At 42.4% G+C, this 20,964-nt stretch overlaps 1 protein-coding gene across 7 annotated transcripts in view; it reads left to right on the top strand.

Moving 5' to 3' along the window:
* LOC135103692 (multidrug resistance-associated protein 1-like) overlaps window positions 1–20,964 on the top strand; it is a 117,539-nt gene that overhangs the window by 1,647 nt on the left and 94,928 nt on the right. For all 7 annotated transcript variants that reach the window (XM_064010271.1, XM_064010272.1, XM_064010266.1 and 4 more), the window contains exon 3: window positions 1,486–1,611. In XM_064010271.1, the coding sequence (XP_063866341.1) occupies window positions 1,486–1,611 (126 nt within the window). The remainder of the gene's footprint in view (window positions 1–1,485; window positions 1,612–20,964) is intronic.

Genomic DNA, 20,964 nt, shown 5'->3' with positions numbered 1-20,964 from the left:
ATCAGCATTGTAAATATTCCTCTCAGATTTTCGTCCTTGAAGACACAGCAGAATGCTTAATACTTAATAAACTTGATATTCCTTAGATGTGAACTTGAATGGAGGAAGAATTTGCCACAGATCATGCTTCAGATAAGCCTACTGCAGTTTATAAATTAGTGTTTTTTTTTTTTTTTTAAGTGTGGTTATAATCTTTCAATGAATTCACCATGTCATAAAAATCACATATACTGTCTCATAAATTAATAGAAAAAAGGTTTTACTGCTGTTTCAACCAATACAACCTACGTAACTATAGCCCTTTGCAAGATCTACATCTCACCGTTTGGAGCATTTCTAGCATCATTTTACCGTCGGAAATTAATAATAACTTCAAATGAGAATTTCGTGATAGTCAATTCTAACTTAGATCCATCTCTAGTCGTCTCTCGTAGAATACTGTGTTCGTATGTTGATATGCGGGTACTGCATTACGTCGCCACAGTAATTAGTCCTTGGCAGGTATTTTATTCACCATTTTGTTATTGAGTGATATTTTTTGTTGCACAGGATGTAAATGAATTGTCATATTAATATGTAATCAATTAAGGCTTTATGCTTGACACATTTGTATTGCACGTAGTGTGCCTCTAATTCAAATGACCTATGTAGTTTGGAACTAATCCGCATGTAGTCCTCTGCAAGGGTATGAAAGGTAGCAAGGGAGCTGCTCCGTCAGTTCTACCTTCAGCTTGGCGTCAGACAGGTGTATAGATTGCAATTTGGGTCTACTCGACTTTTTCCTGCGCTAGTGAGAAACCAAGGGATCTGTACATCTTAATATTATGAGTACTTCCAAATCATTCTTGTGAGTGTGTTGTGCGGGTGTAATATAATAAGTTAGGGGTCCAAGTGCGGGGGAACCCACCCCGGCTAGTTTAGGTTAGGTTATGTCACGTTTTGTTAGGTTATGATAGGTTACGTTAGAATCCATAAGGGGGTCCAGGGAGGGCAAAGCTACCTGGCTAGTAGGTTAGTAGGAGAGTCCAGTGTCCGAAGCCTTCCCTGTTAGGTTAGAATTGCCTAGAAATTTTCAATTTTCAAAATATGTCGTTTATCATCCATAGATTGTTTTAGGAATGTCAAAAATGCCATATTTTGGTTTTCCCCTCTCAAAAACTCCACTTTCCCACCAGACCTCAATGCTTGTTGGCTATAGGGAAAGGATAAAGAGGATGGGAATATTGGTTGAAACTGCATATTTACTGAAAAAAAAAATAAAAATAAAAATATTACAAAAGTATAATTACAAAAGACTTGTGAATTATTGTATCATTCAGAGAATGAATGAAGGCCTTTTTAATACTATTCCAAATTCTTCTGTCTGCATAACACTTCTGCTTTTTAAAAAATATTGATTGAACCATACTTCCTATGTTGAATAATTTTGTGTACATGTTGTTTACTTTTGTTATTTACTGTTAGTAACATTGAAATGTGTTACAGGTGGGATCATTGGTGCTCTTGTTACTACAGCTGGTAGACTTCTTCCATGCACTACATCAATGGAGGGTTGGGGAACCAATATATGCAGTCCATTTTGTGACTCCTGCTCTTCTCTTTGTCTCATTGGTGAGTATGTTGCCTCTGTGCCCATGATTTTGTTGAACCTGAATAGTCGGTGATAATTTACAAATAACTTTGAGCCCTTTACTTTAGTGATATATGTCGAAAGTATGAATGTTGCTGCAAAGAGAATTCCCCCATCTACCAGTCTCTGTTCTCATTTCTGTTCTTTTCGGCTTGGGAGGCATTAGGCACCAGACAAAACTATAATTAATCCCAGTGAGATCTAAAGCACTGGATAAAGGGGTGCTGTGAACCTATTGATAAGCCTAGCTGTGACCTCACTGAACGTTTCCCTTTGTGTCTCACAACACAAGGGGGCAGTCACAGCCTACCCTCTAAAGACAACTGTCTTCCTTCACACAAAACTATAGACATCTAATTACACACACCGTCCACTCAAAATTCAAAATTATCATGGGAACTCCTACACCTGCCTCAGAGTCCCCATCTGGGGAGACCACAAATGTACCCAGGTTGGACTGCTTTTCTGGTATCAACCCCAAGTGTCTTGACACCCCTCCCAACTTCTGCAACATTTGCAGTCTTAGATCTAATTTTCATTCTGTAGAACATCACCTCCCCTGTACTAAATTTCATCTTCTTTTCCTCACTGAAACACAGGTGTCTGAGGCAACTAACAGTAGCCCCTTTTCTGTTCCCTCCTACTTTCTCTATCCTCATTGTCAGTCCAAAACTGGTTGTTGCATCCATGTGCACAAAGACTTAACCTGCTCTCATGCCCACACTCTTGAATCTTCTGAGTTTTCCACCATCTGGCTACAGCTACAGAATAATTTTCAAACTAAATTTATCTGTGCTGTATACCTCTAAACTAACTCCTCTGACTTTAAGAAATTCTTAGACTACTTAACTTCCAAAGTGGAGCCCATTCTGACTCTTCCCTTTTGCGGAGATCTCCATTTTTGGAGACCTCAATGTTCACCACCAGCTTTGGCTTTCCTCTCCCTTCACTGACCATCCTGGTGAACTAGCCTTCAACTTTGCTGTCCTCTACAACCTAGAGCACTTGGTGCAATACCCTACTCATATTCCTGACCATCTTGGAGATATGCCCTACATTCTTGACCTTTTTCTAACCTCTAATCCTTCTGCTTATGCTGTTACCCTATCTTCTCTGTTGGGCTCCTCCGATCACAATCTGTATCTTGTCCTATCCCCCCAATCCCTCCTCAGGATCTCCCTAAGTGGAAGTGCCTCTGGTATTTTGCTTTTGCTAGTTGGGGGGACCTGAGGATGTATTTTGCTGATTGTCCATAGAATGACTACTGCTTCCGTATCAGAGACCCATCTCTGTGTGCCAAGCGCATAACAGAGGTGATAGTGTCTGGCATGGAGGTGTACATTCCTCACTCTTTTTCTCAACCTAAACCTTCCAAACTTTGGTTTAACAGCTTGTTCTCATGCTATAGATGATAGAGAGGTGGCCCACAAAAGGTACTTGAGCCTTCCATCACCAGAATCTCATGCGCTTTATATTTCTGCCCGGAACCATGCCAAGTCTGTTCTCCAACTTGTCAAAAACTTCATTAATAGAAAGTATCAAAATCTTTCAAGAACTAACTCCCCTTGTGACTTCTGGCACCTAGCCAGAAACATCTCCTATAGCTTTGTTTCTTCTTTCCCTCCTTTATTTCAACCAGATGGTACCACTGCTATCACATCAATCTCTAAAGCTGAACTCTTTGCTCAGACATTTGCTAAAAACTCTAACTTGGATGATTCAAGGTTTGCTGAAAACTCTAACTTGGATGATTCAAGGGTTGTTCCTCCCTCTCCTCCACCCTCTGACTACTTCATGCTATCCATTAAAATTCTTTGCAATGATGTTTTCCGTGCCCTTGCTGGCCTAAACCATCGGAAGGCTTATGGACCTGATGCTGTCCTTCTTATTGTTCTCTGAAACTGTGCCTCCGTGCTTGCACCTTGCCTAGTCAAACTCTTTCAACTCTTTCTGTCAACATCTACCTTTCCTTCTTGCTGGAACTTTGCCTACTTCTGGCTTTTCTTACTTAGTCTTGGTCATCCTGTTTTAGAGATTTTGGTGAAACTGTTGCTGTTGCCTTAGACATATCAAAAGCCTTTAATAGAGTCTGGCACAAAGCTTTGATTTCCAAATTACTCTCCTACGGCTTCTATCCTTCTCTCTGTAACTTCATCTCGAGTTTCTTTTCTAATCATTATATTGCTGCTGTGGTAGACAGTCACTGTTCTAAATCTATTAACAGTGGTGTTCCTCAGGGTTCTGTCCTGTCACCCACTCTCTTCCTATTATTCATCAATGATCTAAACCAAACTTCTTGTCCTATCCAGTCCTACACTGATAATACCACCCTGCACTTTTTCACCTCTTTTCATAGACCTCCAAGCCTTCAGGAAGTGAACAGTTCATGCAGGGAAGCCACAGAATGCCTGACTTCTGATCTCTCTAAAATTTCTGATTGGGGCAGAGCAAACTTGGTATTGTTCAATGCCTCAAAAACTCAATTTCTCCATCTATCAGCTTGACACAACCTTCCAGACAACTATCCCCTCTTCTTCAATGACACTCAACTGTCCCCCTCTTCTACACTGAAGATCCTCAGTCTTTCTTTTACTTATAATCTAAACTGGAAACTTCACATCTCATCTCTAGCTAAAAAAGCTTCTATGAAGTTAGGTGTTCTGAGACATCTCCACCAGTTTTTCTCACCTTTCCAGCTGCTAACTCTGTACAGGGGCCTTATCCATCCATGTATGGAGTATGCTTCACATACAGGTGAAATCAAAAGCTTTTCTTCTCATCATCTCTCCTCTAACTGACTCTTCAGCCTCTTTCTCATCACCACAGTGTTGCATCTCTTGTTGTCTTCTATCACTATTTTCATGCTAACTGCTCTTCTGATCTTGCTAACTACATGCCTCCCCTTCTTCCATGTCCTTGCTGCACAAGAATTCCTTGTTTCTCTCATCCCTATTCTGTCCACCTCTCTAATGCAAGAGTTAACTAGTATTCTCATTCATTCATCCTTTTCTCTGGTAGACTCTGGAACTCCCTGCCTGCATCTTTATTTCCACCTTCCTGTGACTTGAATTCCTTCAAGAGGGAGGTTTCAAGACACTTATCCTTTAATTTTTGAGTACCACTTTGGACTTTATTTGAGGGCCAGCATCTCAGAGGGCCTTTTATTTTTATTGGAATTTTGTTGCCCTTGGCCAGTGTCCCTCCCACATAAAAAAAGCACTGCTGTCAGTTTTATCAATCTATACATTTCATTCTAACACAGGATTCTTCTCATCATCTCAATCTCTCTCTGAGTACTGTACATTAAATCCTGCCTAAGTCAGATTAATTGAGGGGAATACCAATACAAGATATCCAAAAATCTGAGTTATCAGGGGAAAAATTTGCCTCATGAGTTCAGAACAGCTCACTTCCTTCTCATGATCCTTGATAATGGACAACTTCTGAGCAAGGGACAGTAACTTCAGCTTCCTATGAGCAGTAGAAGATGTGTATGAACTAGATGTAGCCTTAGACCCCATCATGAAGACCAGCAAATAGCAGGAATCAGGCAGCAACACCAGTTGTGTGTGACACAGTAGGGCAAAGGCTGTACAGAGAGCAGGCAGTGTCTCCAATGTTCATACCTACAATTGTAAACTACCAGGCATTTATGTGTTATGCACTGTATAGGGGAAAAAATTAGCACTTGATATTTAAATCATGTATTTAATATTTAACATTGAATTAGTTCAATTAAAGTATATCAAGTGGACGAACCAATGAGGATTCAGTTCTAGCAGATCCGAACTTCCAGAAAAAAACTGTTCTCACTTTGCTTCACATTCAGGCAGTCAGTCACGTTCAAGCAACAGTTGGATAAACATACCTCCTCCAGCCAACAATCAGTTTGCATCAACACTCCTTCTCAACACTCTACCATCCAGGCACACATTCTGCCCAGACTATAGCTAAGTACAGTGGTATCTCATGATTTGAACTTTATTTATTCTTTAGGTTGTTTGAATTGGGAATCTTCACATTGGGAAGCAATTTATCCCATTCAAATTAATATAAAAAATTAATCTGTTCCAGGTCCCAAAATCCCCCCCTTTTTTTCTTTTTTACGTTGTCCTCTAAACATAAAATTCAATGAAAATAACTTAAATTATAGAGGAAATACAGTAAAAGAAAACATGAAGTACCTTATATTTTGCATATAAGACAGCACTTGAATCATTCTAAAAAAGACACAAAAAAGTTGGGTCGGCCTGTGGGTCAGATACAAAAACAATCACTTCAAAATTTTTCACAAAATGTCATTGTAAATAATCAAACACCAACCTCAAAATAATTAGTCATCAAAAGCTCTTGCTGTCTTCATTCTTGAAAACAGTTGTTGTATTGTACACAATTTTTATTTTGCACTAAAATTCTCTCTCTCTCTCTCTCTCTCTCTCTCTCTCTCTCTCTCTCTCTCTCTCTCTCTCTCTCTCTCTCTCTCTCTCTCTCTCTCTCTCTCTCTCTCTCTCTCTCTCTCTCTCTCTCTCTCTCTCCCTCCCTCCCTCCCTCCCTCTCTCCCTCCCTCTCTCTCTCTCTCTCTCTCTCTCTCTCTCTCTCTCTCTCTCTCTCTCTCTCTCTCTCTCTCTCTCTCTCTCTCCCCCTCCCTCCCTCCCTCCCTCTCCCTCTCTCTCTCTCTCTCTCTCTCTCTCTCTCTCTCTCTCTCTCTCTCTCTCTCTCTCTCTCTCTCTCTCTCTCTCTCTCTCTCTCTCTCTCTCTCTCTCTCTCTCTCTCTCTCTCTCTCTCTCTCTCTCTCTCTCTCTCTCTCTCTCTCTCTCTCTCTCTCTCTCTCTCTCTCTCTCTCTCTCTCTCTCTCTCTCTCTCTCTCTCTCTCTCTCTCTCTCTCTCTCCCTCCCTCCCTCCCTCCCTCCCTCCCTCCCTCCCTCCCTCCCTCTCTCTCTCTCTCTCTCTCTCTCTCTCTCTCTCTCTCTCTCTCTCTCTCTCTCTCTCTCTCTCTCTCTCTCTCTCTCTCTCTCTCTCTCTCTCTCTCTCTCTCTCTCTCTCTCTCTCTCTCTCTCTCTCTGTGTGTGTGTGTGTGTGTGTGTGTGTGTGTGTGTGTGTGTGTGTGTGTGTGTGTGTGTGTGAAAGTAAGAACAATCCTGAGAATTGCTAAATACAATGAGACATAGGGAATGAAAATGGAATTATATGCGAGTGAGAAAGGATATAGTGAAAATGACATAGAATGATTAGGGGGTGTGGAGAGAGAGTGTCACTCCCTTCTCCTTTATCTCTGCCAGATTTAAGAGGATAGATGCCATGGTGGGGAGGTTTGAGACCAGAGGAAAGAGGAAGGAAGACGAAGGGACATATGGGAAAGGAGAGTAGTGCATGGGGCTAGGAAATGGAGAGAGAGAGAGAGAGAGAGAGAGAGAGAGAGAGAGAGAGAGAGAGAGAGAGAGAGAGAGAGAGAGAGAGAGAGAGGTATATGGGGAAGGATGGGGGAGAGGGGGCAGGGAAGGAAGGGTGACTGACTGAGTGGCTTCACTTGAATGGGTGATTATGTGCGAATTGGAGGACTGCATTTGAATTGGAGGAAAAAATTTGCTCAACAACCCTGTTTGAATTGGGAGTCTTTTTTTTTAATTGAACATTTGAACGAGGTGGTATGACTGTACTCTGTTTAGTTGCAGGCCTGTATTAATTGGTTCTTTGTTACCCACTTTTATGCCTAACCCAAGGTTAATGTTGGTAAAATGGAGAACACCGCCTTCATCCTTTTCATTTATATCTCCCTCCCTATCTCCAATAAGGTTGGGGAACTGGCAGGAAAGTGGGGTTTTTAGGTGGGGGAGGCCAAAATAGATGAAATATGGTGACCCAAAAGAAATCCAAAGACAAAACCTGCCACTTTTGAGAGAAATTTTGGTAAATTTGCAGTCTCTACCAATATTCCCAATCTCTTTTTTTCTCTCTCCCAATGAGCTTAGGAAACCTGTGGGGAATCAGGAGTCTTTTTTTTTTTTTTTTTTTTGAGGGCATGTGGAAAGTGAGGTTTTATGGTGGGGGAAGCCAAATTTGGAGTCTCTACCAATATTCCCAATCTCTTTTTTTCTCTCTCCCAATGAGCTTAGGAAACCTGTGGGGAATCAGGAGTCTTTTTTTTTTTTTTTTTTTTTTTTTGAGGGCATGTGGAAAGTGAGGTTTTATGGTGGGGGAAGCCAAATTTGGACATTCCTGGAAAGTCTAAGGATGGAACACCATATTTTCGTAAAAAAAATTGTAGAGCACAACCTGTTTAGCAATCTGTAAAAAACTTAAATACTAAGATAGTATACTTAATGTAGTGTATGTCTGTAAAAGTTTTATACAGCACGTTCTTATAATTATTTCACAAATCCACATTGAAATTAGAGGTGCCTCCCAGAGCCCAAGTCCACAAATTGTGTTCACAGTACGACTCTTTTCACACACTGAGTCCTGAAACACTTCCTATACACCTCAGGAAGTAGTTCATATTTGGGTGAAATATATAAAAAGTCTTTTTGTCCATACATAAGCTCAGCTTGTTCATTGTATTAAAACTATTGAACAGTAAGCATTTTATGATGAGCATTTTATTATGAGGTACATTTTATTTGTGAGATATATAAAGGACACTGAGAGTAGTATTCGACGCTGCTCCATCAGGGAGGGTGTCACAGCACCATGCCAGTTTGACTCCAGCTGTCATTATGGAAACTTTGGAAGATTGTAAACTATGTTTGTTGTTATGCCTTTGAAAATGGCAGCTTTTATCTTCGCAACCTTGAAGTTTGGCCCTATTTTCTCTCTTGGTGAGTGTTAGTGTATTTTATTTCTTAGTATATGATGATTTCAGATGCCGGCCAGTGAGGAATAGCATGTGACTGCTGCAGTATGTACTGGTTAGGTTAGATTAGTGTCCTTAAATCCCCCCCCCTCCCACCCCAAGGTTAGGTTATTGTCCTTAGGTTAGGTTAGGTGTGGTTATGCAATGCTAGGTTAGGTTAGTTTCATAAGGGGGGGCAGTTAGGTTAGGTTAGATAATGTTAGGTTAGGTTTAATAATGTTAGGTTAGATTAGTGTCCTTAAGGTGGGGCTCTAGGGGGCAAAGCTCCCCCTGGTTAGGTTAGGTTAAGTAATGCCAGGTTAGGTTAGGTTACATAATGCTAGGTTAGGTTAGTGTCCTTGGGGGACCTCCATAGGGACATTCTCCCCCCTGGGTAGGTTAAGTTAGGTAAAGTAAAGACAGGTTAGGGTAGAAATTTCCCCACTTAGTAAAAATGTAGAACACTGCCTTTATCCCTTTCATACAGTAAGTATACTATCTTAGTATGTCTTTTATGGATTGCTAAAAAGACTGTGTTCTGTATATTTATGTAAATATTTATAACCTGGCTTTAGCTATACATGCTAAATAACCACAGTTGGTCCTTCAAACCAGATTCTCATTGATTTCACTCATGCTCACCATACGTGCCTCTCTAGTGTCTGTGTGTCGTTAACGCACTGTAGAAATGGCTAACAGATACCGAGTGATAATTCCAAATGATACAGCTGGCAACAGTTAGTTGCAACAGTTAGTTGCATGTGTGGTGGTTCAGCAGTTCACACTACAATAACTTGTTAACCCACTTAATAACAACCTAACTTACTATATCATCCAGTAAAAACTTGAAATGGAGGATGTTAAGAAAATTTAAAAGAATTAGAGGTTGGCTCAAGGCCGGCATCACCACCCTAACCAAGGATCTGGATACATTCCTTCATGCTGCTGATGTGCATGAGTTAAAGGCCAAACAGACAACAATAAAGACCACTTTAACTGAAATACAAAACAACAGTGAAAAGATCTACGAACTATTAGATCAAACTAACATGCAAGATGCCATGGTGGAGGATATGCTATATGAGAGAGAAATAAACAATCATTCATTCATTCATTCATTCATCTATGCTTATTTGCTGGTCACCCAGCCAGCCATTACCCTGTGTAAAGAGCTCATGGTGACCGATCTTTGGGTAGGACTGAGACCACTCACACACCACACACTGGGACAGCGAGGCCACAACCCCTCGTGTTACATCCCATACCTACTTGCTGCTAGGTGAATAGGGGATATACATTAAGAGGCTCACCCATTTGCCTTGCCACACCTGGGACTTGAACCCAGGCCTTCTTGGTTGTGAGCCAAGTGTGCTGACCACTACACTACATGGTGTGTGGAATCCTCACAAGGCTAGATGCCACAAAGTACCCCAGAACAGGAGAACAGGGAAGTACTGTTTCAGTTGCTAAAGTTAAATTTGCCCTCCTTTAATGGTGATCTGACCAGATTGAGTTCTGGGATTTATGTGAATGCTTCATTCATCAAAATGGAGATTTAGCGCATATCCAGAACCTTGCCTATCTTAAAGGCTAGCTGGAGGGAGAGGCAGCGCAACTAATATCAGGTTTTAAACTCAAAACCTCAAATAATGAACCCACCATCCAACTCCTCAAAGACAATTACAGTAGGAAAGATGGGATCAGGTATGCCCTGGTGACCAAACTAGCTAGTCTGCAGAAACTTAATCATGATATCACTAGCTTCAAGCAATATATAGCAAAATATGAAAACCTATATAAATCACTAATTGCACATGATATCGGTAGAGAAGAAATGTTCTCCCCATTCCTCATAAATTACCTTCCAACCCTTACAAAGGAAAACGTAAAAAAGGATACTGAAGGAAAATGTATTGTTACCACCAGCAGGTGGCGAAGGTTATTTCAGATCCACACGATGACACAAATCATTCATTGAGTCCGATTGAATCTGGCTGGATCCGCTTGAATTCAGTCAAAACCTGAAGACATACATTAATGATCACAGACAATATTTTATATGAATAATTTGTGTAATACAGGTATGATTCTGCACGTGACTTATAGGATAATGTATTCTTACACATTTGTTACACTTACGTGTTTGGGTCTTGGGATAATCGTAACCAGTGGCCCCTTTCTCAGCAGTGAAGAGGTTAGAGTTGTGCACACAATCTTTCTCCATAGCAGATAGCAGATAAGTCTCTTCACCTGATCAGCTGACTGACAATTCAATGTGATCAATACCTGAACTAGACAATGGCATGTGGTGGGAGAGCAATTACATTAATGAGTGTAAAAAACCCCGACATTTACATTATGGTTCAAGCTGTGGGAAAAACTCCGTAACGTAGTCACTCACACCACTGCCAAGGCACCATTATGTGCAGAACCGACTGGCGATATCTGCAACCACATGGCAGTCACTGGGCATCAGTTAGTAAAGCTTGGACATGTTTCCAGCTCTGCCAATATGTTACATTTACGACAGGTTTCATCCTCATCTTTGGTCAAGAATGAGTTTCATACCCTCAGCATCACACCAGTTCTCAGTTCATGGAAGTTCTCTGTTCATTACCACCATGTCAGTTCTCAGGCTAATGTGTATAACGACATACCTGTGAGCACAGAGTTTCGAAAGATTTGCGTTCAAAGATGTCAGGATCTCTAGTGGTCTTTCTTCTTATGATGTGCTCCCCCCTGGTGAGGCTCTTGTGACTCGGTGGTCACGTGCAAACATTGAAGAATCCTTGTCCTCCCCCTGGTGTACTATGTCTGGTTCAGCTACAAGAATTAAGAGTCCATCTGGAGTGACCTTGCTTCCTTTTGTGTTCATGCGAGGTATCTGAGATCTGAGTCTAAGACACTCACTTCCCTTGCTTGAGCATCTCGCCTCTGTCATAAGAACATAAGAAATAAGGGAAGCTGCAAGAAGCGACCAGGCTTACACGTGGCAGTCCCTGTATGAAACACACCTACCTATTTCCATCTGCTATCCCCATCCATAAACTTGTCTAATCTTCTCTTAAAGCTCTCTAGTGTCCTAGCACTAACTACATGATTACTGAGTCCGTTCCACTCATCTACCACTCTATTTGAGAACCAATTTTTTCCTATCTCCTTCCTAAACCTAAATTTTTCAAGCTTGAACCCATTATTTCTTGTTCTACCCTGGTTGCTGATCCTAAGAATTTTGCTTACATCTCCCTTGTTAAAACCCTTATACCACTTAAAGACTTCTATCAGGTCCCCTCTTAACCTACGTCTCTCTAAAGAATGTAAATTTAACAGCTTCAACCTCGCCTCGTAAGGAATACTCCTCATCCCCTGTATCCTTTTAGTCATTCTCCTCTGTACTGATTCTAATAGACCTATATCTTTCCTGTAATGTGGGGACCAGAACTGCACCGCGTAGTCTAGATGAGGTCTGACCAGCGCCAAGTATAACTTTAATATTACTCCCGGCCTTCTACTTTTAACATTCCTAAAAATGAATCCTAGTACCCTATTTGCCTTGTTTCTGGCTTCTATGCATTGTTTCCCTAGACGGAGTTCAGAGCTAACTATAACTCCTAAATCTTTCTTGTACCCTGTACCTACCAGAGTTTGGTTGTCTAATGTGAACCTATTGTGTGGGTTTCCTCTACCTACGCTAAGCACTTTGCATTTATTGATATTAAATTGCATTTGCCATCTATCCGTCCATTCATTCATTCTATCTAAGTCTGCCTGCAAGGTGATGGCATCCGATTCTGACCTAATTAATCTACCTATCTTTGTGTCATCCGCAAATTTACTAACATCACTATTAATTCTACTATCCAAGTCATTGATATACATTAGAAATAACAATGGCCCTAATACTGATCCCTGTGGCACCCCACTAATTACATGACCCCACTCGGATTTCGAGCCGTTTATTACCACTCTCTGTCGCCTGTCACTAAGCCATGACCCTATCCAGCCTAACACCTTCCCATCTATCCTGTGTGCCCTAACCTTTCTCAGGAGCCTTTGATGGGGTACCTTGTCAAATGCTTTACTAAAGTCCAGATATAAGATATCATAACTATCACCATTATCTACTGCCTCATACACCCTACTGTAAAAACTTAACAAGTTTGTCAGGCAAGACTTCCCCTTCGTGAAGCCATGCTGTGACTGATTGATCAAGTTATGTTTGTCTAAATGTTCCCTAATGTTCCTCGCTATTATTGACTCTAACATTTTACCTACAACTGAAGTTAAGCTGACAGGTTTATAATTAGACGCTAAAGTTTTATCTCCCTTCTTAAAGATGGGTACTACATTAGCCTGCCTCCACATTACTGGTACCTCACCCGACTCCAGTGATTTCCTAAAGACAGAAACTAACGGCTCACTAATAATCTCTTTACATTCCTTAAGTACTCTGGGATATATTTCATCAGGTCCTGGTGACTTGAACTTTTTAGCCTATCTATCTCCTGTTCCACTATCTCCCTAGTTATGGAAATATCTGTCAGCTTCTCATTCTCATCTGCTCTAAACACCTGTTCACTATCTGGAATATCCTGCATGTTTTCCTGGGTGAAGACAGTTAAAAAATAATCATTCAGAAGTTTACTAATCTCCTCCCCAGAACTAACCAGCTCCCCATCTGCTGCCTTTAATGGACCTACAGTATCCCTATTCTTCGTCCTGTATACCTGATAAAATCCCTTGGGGTCCGTCTTCGCCTGGCTGGCTACCTTTGATTCATAATTTTCCTTAGCTTTTCTCGTTAACTTCCTGACTGTTCTAACTAATTCATTATATTGTGTCCTTAAAACTTCTTCACCTGCCCTTAATCTCCTATATATACTTCTCTTACACCCTATATAATGCTTTAACCTAGCAGTCATCCATTTAGGATAATTTTTTTGTGATCATATTGTTCTATACGGGATATTTGCTTACTGACCTGTATGAACTTTATCTACGAAATATTTATACAATTCATCTACATTTACTTCACCTAGTCCCCTCATCTCTTCCCCTACCATCCTCTCCACTCCCTCATCTACTCGCCGCGACCTCACCTCTCTCATTTCAGCATGACCTGACATTCCAACATACTCACACCTAGCTCCCCCCCTTCCTCTTTCCTCCTCCCTTCCGGACACATCTTCCCTCCTCTTGTCCTACACCCTCACGCCTCACCTCACCTCTCTCATCCTGCCTTATCTCTCTGAACTCCGTCCCTGACCTGACCTCACCCTGCATCCCTTGCCAGTCCACTCCTTGGAGGTACCTTTTTAATTCTTCAAAATCTGCTCTCCTAAAGTCAGGTATTTTACTTGTGTTTTTGTTTCTAACAGTTTCTTCCTATTCTAAATTGTACCTAATTTCCCTATGGTCACTGTTACCTAGCTGTCCTCCAACCTCTACCTGCGTGACTGCTTCCTCCCTGCTAGTAAGAATTAAATCTAGAATATTATTCCCCCTTGTGGGTTCTACGACTACCTGTTTTAAAAAATTATCCTGAATTACCTTAAGAAATTCCTCTGCTTCCTTGCTGCCCACCATCAGACTCCAGTCGATATTCCTAAAATTAAAATCTCCTACCACACATACCTGACTGTACCTGCCTGCTCTATTTAATTCCTGCCACAGTGAGGTGTTAATTTCCTCTGTACTGGTCGGTGGTCTGTAAACTACCCCTAGTACTACTGACTGCGATCCTTCTTTAATATCTACCCATATTGACTCCGCTTTGTTATCTGTTTTAATTCTACTGTTGATACAACACTGTAATGTGTCCCTAACGTATAACGCGATGCCTCCTCCTCTCCTGTTTTCCCTATCTTTATAGAACATTGTATACCCATCTATCTTAACCTCTGGATTAAATACTTTTCCTGACATATCTAACCAAGTTTCAGTTAAAGCAATGATATCAAATTTCTCAACGCTCGCTATTCCTCTAAGCAAGTCTATTTTATTCAGAATACTTCTACAGTTTGTGTAGTAAACACTTAAGCTATTTCTCACCATCCCTGAGCTAGCTACCTTTCTAGATTTAACTATTTTGCCCCTCGCCTTCTCACTACCCCTTCTTCCCTCCCGACTAACGAAAAAAGTGCTGGAGTACAGTAACCTCCCGCTCGAGTGTTTCGGCCAAAACACGAACACCCTGGCGTGACAAATGCACTCCATCCCTGGCGTACAAGGTGTCCCTGCCATAGAAAAGGTCCCAGTTGTCGATGAACGTCCATCCATTACTCCTACAATGATTCGCGAGCCTGCGATTCACTGTAATAGCCCTGGACAGCCACTCAGCACCAACTCCCCGCCTCGGCAAGACACCACATACCACGGGGATCTCACCCTTGTCCCTAATCCTGTCCAAAAGCCTGTCGAAACCTCCTGATAAGCTCCTCACTCCTGACCTTACCAAGGTCATTTGCTCCCGCACTGAGAAAAACAATGGGCTTGGTCCCATCTTTTTCCAAGCACGTGTCTAGCCTATCAGCTACCTTCCCTATCCCGGCCCCCGGCAAACACACCCTCAACCTACGCTTCCTATCCCTAGCACAGAATGCACTATCTAAGTGCCTAACCTGACTATCACCAAACACCAGCACTCTACCTTGGGGCAGGGTAACTGCATCTGCCCCCTCCTTCTTGCCTCCTCCCGCCCTGTCCACCTCCTTCTCCTTCCCTTCCTCCAGCACCTTGAAGGGATTCTTCGTCTCCACGCAAGGTGCCCTGGGGACCTTCACCCTCTTGGCTCCCCTGCACACAACCGACCACTGCTCCTCCGTCGCTTTACTAGGTAAGGAGACGGTGGGGCACGACCCTCCCTCAGGTGCTGAGCTCCTCTCATAGAACTCAGCCTGCAGGTCTGAGATCCTCTCACGAAACTCAGCCTGCAGCTCCGAGATCCTTCGATGGAACTCAGCTTCCACCTCTGACACCTTCGCAACGAAGGCCTCGAGAACAGGAGAACTAACACAACCAGACGACTCAGCAACACAAGGCGCCATGTCTACACTAGCCAGCTATATTAGCGTGAGGTCACTGCTCACTAAACACGTCCGCTCACTAGGAACCCTGACCTGAGACTGAGGAACCCTGACCTGAGACTGACCTCTGTAAATACACAGCCATAAGTACACAAATCACTCCCTGGTGGTGTCTAGCCTTTGCAAGCACACAAGCTCACTCTCTGATGGTGTCTAACCACCCCTGGTGGTGTCTTGATCCCTGCAAGCACACAAGCTCACTTCCTGATGAAGTCTGGTCTCTGCAAGCACACAACCTCACTCCCTAATGGTGTCTGATCGCTGCAAGCACACAAGCTCAACCTCTGGTGGTGTCTAGCCTATGCAAGCATATAAATGCACTCCCTGATTGTGTCTGCTCCCTGCAAGCACACAGGCTCACTTCCTGATTGTGTCTGCTCCCTGCAAGGACACAAGCTCACTTACTGATTGTGTCTGCTCCTTGCAAGCACACAAGCTCACTCCCTGAGGGTGCCTGATCCCTGCAAGCACATATGCTCACTTCCTGATGGTGTCTGGTCTCTGTAAGCACACCAGCTTACTCCTTGATGGTGTCTGATCCCTGCAAGTACACAAACTCACTTCCTGATGGTGTCTGGTGTCTGCCAGCACACAAGCTCACTCCTTGATGGTGTCTGATCTCTGCAAGCATGCAAACATACAAACTTGTTCTCTAGTATAAACCTCTGTAAGCATACAAACTCAGTCCTTGGTGATAGCCTCAGCAAGCAAACAACTTCAGTCCCTGGTGGCAGCCTCAGCAAGCAAACACAGTCCCTGGTGGTAGCCTCTGTAAGCATACAACTTCAGTTCCTGGTGGTTGCCTCTGCAAGCAAACAAACTCAGTCCCTGGTGGTTGCTTCTGCAAGCAAACAAACTCAGTCCCTGGTAGTTGCCTCATCAGACACTGTCCCTGGTGGTAGCCTCAGCAAGCATACAAACTCAGTCCCTGGTGGTTGCCTCTGCAAGCAAACAAACTCAGTCCCTGGTGGTAGCCTCTGCAAGCATAAAAACTCAGTTCCTGGTGGTTGCCTCAGCAAACACTCAGTCCCTGGTGGTAGCCTCAGCAAGCATACAAACTCAGTTGTTGGTAATTACTTCTGCAAACAAACTCATTTCCAGATTAATTCGTTCCTGCCCCCGTCTGGGTCCAAAGCAGGTCCTCTTTGCACAATAATTCACTCCTGCCCCCTGTCTGGGTCCATAGCAGGTCCTCTTAACGCAATAATTTGCTCCTGCCCCCCGTCTGGTTCCAAAGCAGGTCCTCTTTATGCAATAATTTGCTCCTGTCCCCCGTCTGGGTCCATAGCAGGTCCTCTTCACGCAATAATTCACTCCTACCCCCTGTCTGGGTCCAAAGCAGGTCTTCTTCACGTAATATTTCACTCCTGCCCCCCGTCTGGGTTCAAAGCAGGTCCTCTTCACATAATATTTCACTCCTGCCCCCCGTCTAGGTCCAAAGCAGGTCCTCTTCACACAATAATTCGCTCCTGCCCCCAATCTGGGTCCAAAGCAGGTCCTCTTCACGCAATAATTCACTCCTGCCCTCCATCTGGGTCCAGAGCAGATCCTCTCCCCCTGGTATTCGCAGGAGCGAGAAGGCTGTCAGTGGCTCCGTGGGTCACTGTGAGCTACAGTCAACACACAAATGAACACACTCTTTACCTCAACCTCGGAGGGCTGGGCTTGCCTCCTACTGCTCTGTGAGCCACCGCTAACACTTGAGCAAACACACCTTTCCTCCCCTGGTCCTCAGAGGAGCAGGTTGGCCATCCACCATTCCGTGCGTCACCGCTAACACAAAGCAAAGAAGACTTATTTGTGTGGGACTCAAGAGATACAAGAGGACATGGAGTGAAATTGAAGAAAACAGCAAGTAGAAGAGATGTCAAGAAATATGGTTTCCCAAATAGAAGCATAGAAATATGGAACAACTTAGCTGAAACAGTGGTACACACAAAAAAATATTCATGAATTTAAAGTTAAGCTGGTTGCTTATAGATATGGAGACAGGACAGCATGAGCATAGCTCTTTTCCTGTAAAATACAACTAAATAAATACACTCCCTACTCAGTACTTGGAGGAGCAGGGAGGCTGTTTCTTCGCTCTGTGCATCACCACTAATGCACAAACGAACACACACTCCTTGCCCAGTCCTCAAGGGAGTAGGGTGGCCACCCGTCATTCCATGTGCCACTGCCAACAGACGAACGAACACACACACTCTCTACCCAGCCTTCGGAAGGGCAGGCTTGCTGCCCACCGCTCCGTGTGTCACCACTAACACACGAATGAACACACACTACCCAGTCCTGGCTGGGCGCATTTCGTCTCTTTTTGTGATGTCTGCTGCCAGGGGTGACGTCCACTCCATGTGTTTGGCATTGATGTTGGTTCTAGGGTCCCTCCTCTGGTCATCCAGCACCGTCTTCCTCGGGCGTGCATCAAAGCACGTTTTGACTGTTACTGCCAGCAGGCGGCAAAGGTTATTTCAGACCCACACGATGATACGAATCATTTATTGAATCTGATTGAATCCGGCTGGATCCGCTTGAATTCGGTCAGAACCTGAAGACATACATTAATGATCACAGACAATATTCTATATGAATAATTTGAGTAATACAGGTATGATTTTGCACATTACTTATAGGATAATGTATTCTTACACAGACAGTTGTTACACTTACGTGTTTGGGTCTTGGGATAATCGTTAAGTAACGCGCACGCTCTTTCTGACAGGTGCTCTAGGTAGGTCTATCTACTTCTGTCTCTGCAGCAACACACGTCCTCCCTGCACGAGTGTCCTCAGTAAAGTGTCCCTATCATCCTCAGTTACTGCCTGGGTTCCTACCCTGTCCATCGTTATCCATTAGCAACGGTGATAAGGCTGGCCTTATCTTAGCCTCGTGTCATAAGAAGCATCCTTCATCTCCTTACATCAACAGTACCTCATCACCGACCGTACAAGAAATTTGCTGACTTAGGCCTCGTCTTGGTCCTCGCCCTGACCTCCAGGTCCTTTCTTTCCTCATTGACAAACTCGCTTGCACAACAACAACTTCTTTTGCTCACTTGGTGGTAACATGTATTGAACTTGGAGAAAACTCTGAATTGTTTGATGAATGAAATATTTACTCTAGAAAGTAATCATCTATTGCTTCTAGAGAAGGTAGAACATCATATGGTAGATAGCTTTAATATTGGATAAAATACAGAAGAAAAGCCTACAACTCAATGTAAACTGTGCCAGAAATAAAATCATCCGTGGTTTAAATGCTGCCTATATCCAAATCCTGACACAAAATTAAAAAGAGCTTGGCAATCTATAACCTGGGCACAATACAAAAGGCTGCACAAATCCCAACATTAAAAACTGAAAGTTCTGCGAGGAAAAGCACTACCATGCCCTCTGTGTAAAACATAAGGCAACAAACCAAACTAAACTTAGGGAGACAATAACATTAACAGCTCCCAAGGAAAGAATATCTTACCAACCTTAATGTTACCCCCCTCACAGGAAAAGGAGGTAAGATTACTGAATTAAGGGCCTTATTAAATCAATGCTCGCAAAAGACCTTTGTCCTATGGTCCTTATTAGCCAAATTAAAATATAAATTGATAGGCAAAGAAACCCTAAAGCTTCAGGGATTCACTGGAAGCAAAACAAGTCAACATTATGACTTAGCTTCTGTATCCTACAAATATGAAGAAAAAGAATACTCCCTAAGAGCATTGGTGGGAACTCAAAATGCCTCAGCAGACAGCACATAAAGGACTGAAAATGGACATGGTTAAATCAGAAAATTTAGGTTGCATACTGACAGATCCAAATGAATGATGGTGACATCTCTCTCCTAATGGGGACCGATCATTATTATGAGTTAGTCCATCCTGGATATGAAAGAACGTATCATATGCCATATCATATGAGAACATATGCCTTTAATTTGTGATTATGCCCGAAGTGGCACCTACAAAAACAAAATTAATGAGTGTTCAGGTGGAAGTGATTTCAGTGCTCAGAATAGCAGTCAGTCCAATAGAGGAGAAAATCAGTAACCCAGATTACCAATCTTATAAGGAAGACATGAACAAACTCTGGGAACTAGATCATTAAAATACCATCAAATGAAATAAACCAAGAAACAAAAGACATCATCCAGCAGTTTGAAAATTTCATTACTTATGATCAACAAAGCAATCAATATAATGTCTGTTTACCCTGGAAAAATAACAAGGTCCTACTACCAAGTAATTTCAGATTAGCACTGGGTAGGTTAAGGAACCTTCAATATACATTCATAAAAATACCAGATTATTGTAACCAGTACTCCAAGGTATTGGTTACAGACCAGATAGACAAAGGCTTTGTAGAGAGAGAGTGGATTCATATCAAGACAACCACAATGATATATACTATTTGTCATATCATGGTGTGAAAAAAGACAGCATAACCATTCCAGTTAGGATAGTATATGACTTCAGCTAAACAATCCCCTAATTCATTAAGCCTCAATGACTGCTTATTAACTGATCCAAGTCTAGTACCTGATTTAGCTCAAGTGCTGCTAAGATTCAAACATCAAAAATATGCTTTCATATCATATAGAATAGGCACTGCTGATGGTGGAACTCAGTGAGAAGAATAGAGACTACACTAGTTGTCTATGGCTAAGAGTCCCATTAAATCTTAATTCCCCATTTTACATTTTTAGGTTCAAAACAGTTTTGTTTGGAGCCACCTGTTCACAGTATCTACTCAGTGCCACTATTTCCCATCACTCAGCTCACATCCAAGAACAGGGGGACACTATTAAGAACATAAAGCAAGGACTATATATTGACAACCTATAGGGGACAAACAATTCAGAGGGAGACCTAATAGAACAATATTGGCAAGTACAGAAAATATTTATTAAAGCCCATCTGTACCTAAGAGAATTAAGAGAACATATCTAGAAGGTGACATCATAAAATGTGGTGGAAGGATACAACTTGTTAACATATCCAAGTTAACCTGACATCCAGTCCTGTTACCCAACCACCAGCACATAGTTAGATTACTAATACAAAGATGTCATGAATTGAATCATCATTACAGCTCTAACCTCATTATGGGTTATATGAGACAAGTGGTGGATCCCTAAAATGAGAGAAACTGTAAAGTGAGTACTTAGAAAATGTAAAACATGCCAAAAATACCAAGGTAAGCCATATTCTTCTGCAGATGCACACTACTCCCACAATTCAGAACTAATATCAGTGAACCCTTTAGCTTAACAGGAGTGGACTTTACTGGTGCCCTTAAGGTCAAGGGAGAAGCTAATGAGATTGCCAGGGCATGCAGCATGTTGTTCACCTGCATTACCTCTACAGCCATACATTTAGAACTGGTATCGGATTTAACAAGTCAAAACTTCCTTAATGCCGTTAGATA

This window comes from Scylla paramamosain, chromosome 9 (genome assembly GCF_035594125.1).
Source record: "Scylla paramamosain isolate STU-SP2022 chromosome 9, ASM3559412v1, whole genome shotgun sequence".
Lineage (NCBI taxonomy): Eukaryota > Metazoa > Arthropoda > Malacostraca > Decapoda > Portunidae > Scylla > Scylla paramamosain.
The sequence above is the reverse complement of the archived record's forward strand: the minus strand, read 5'-3'. Positions and strand labels throughout refer to the sequence as shown.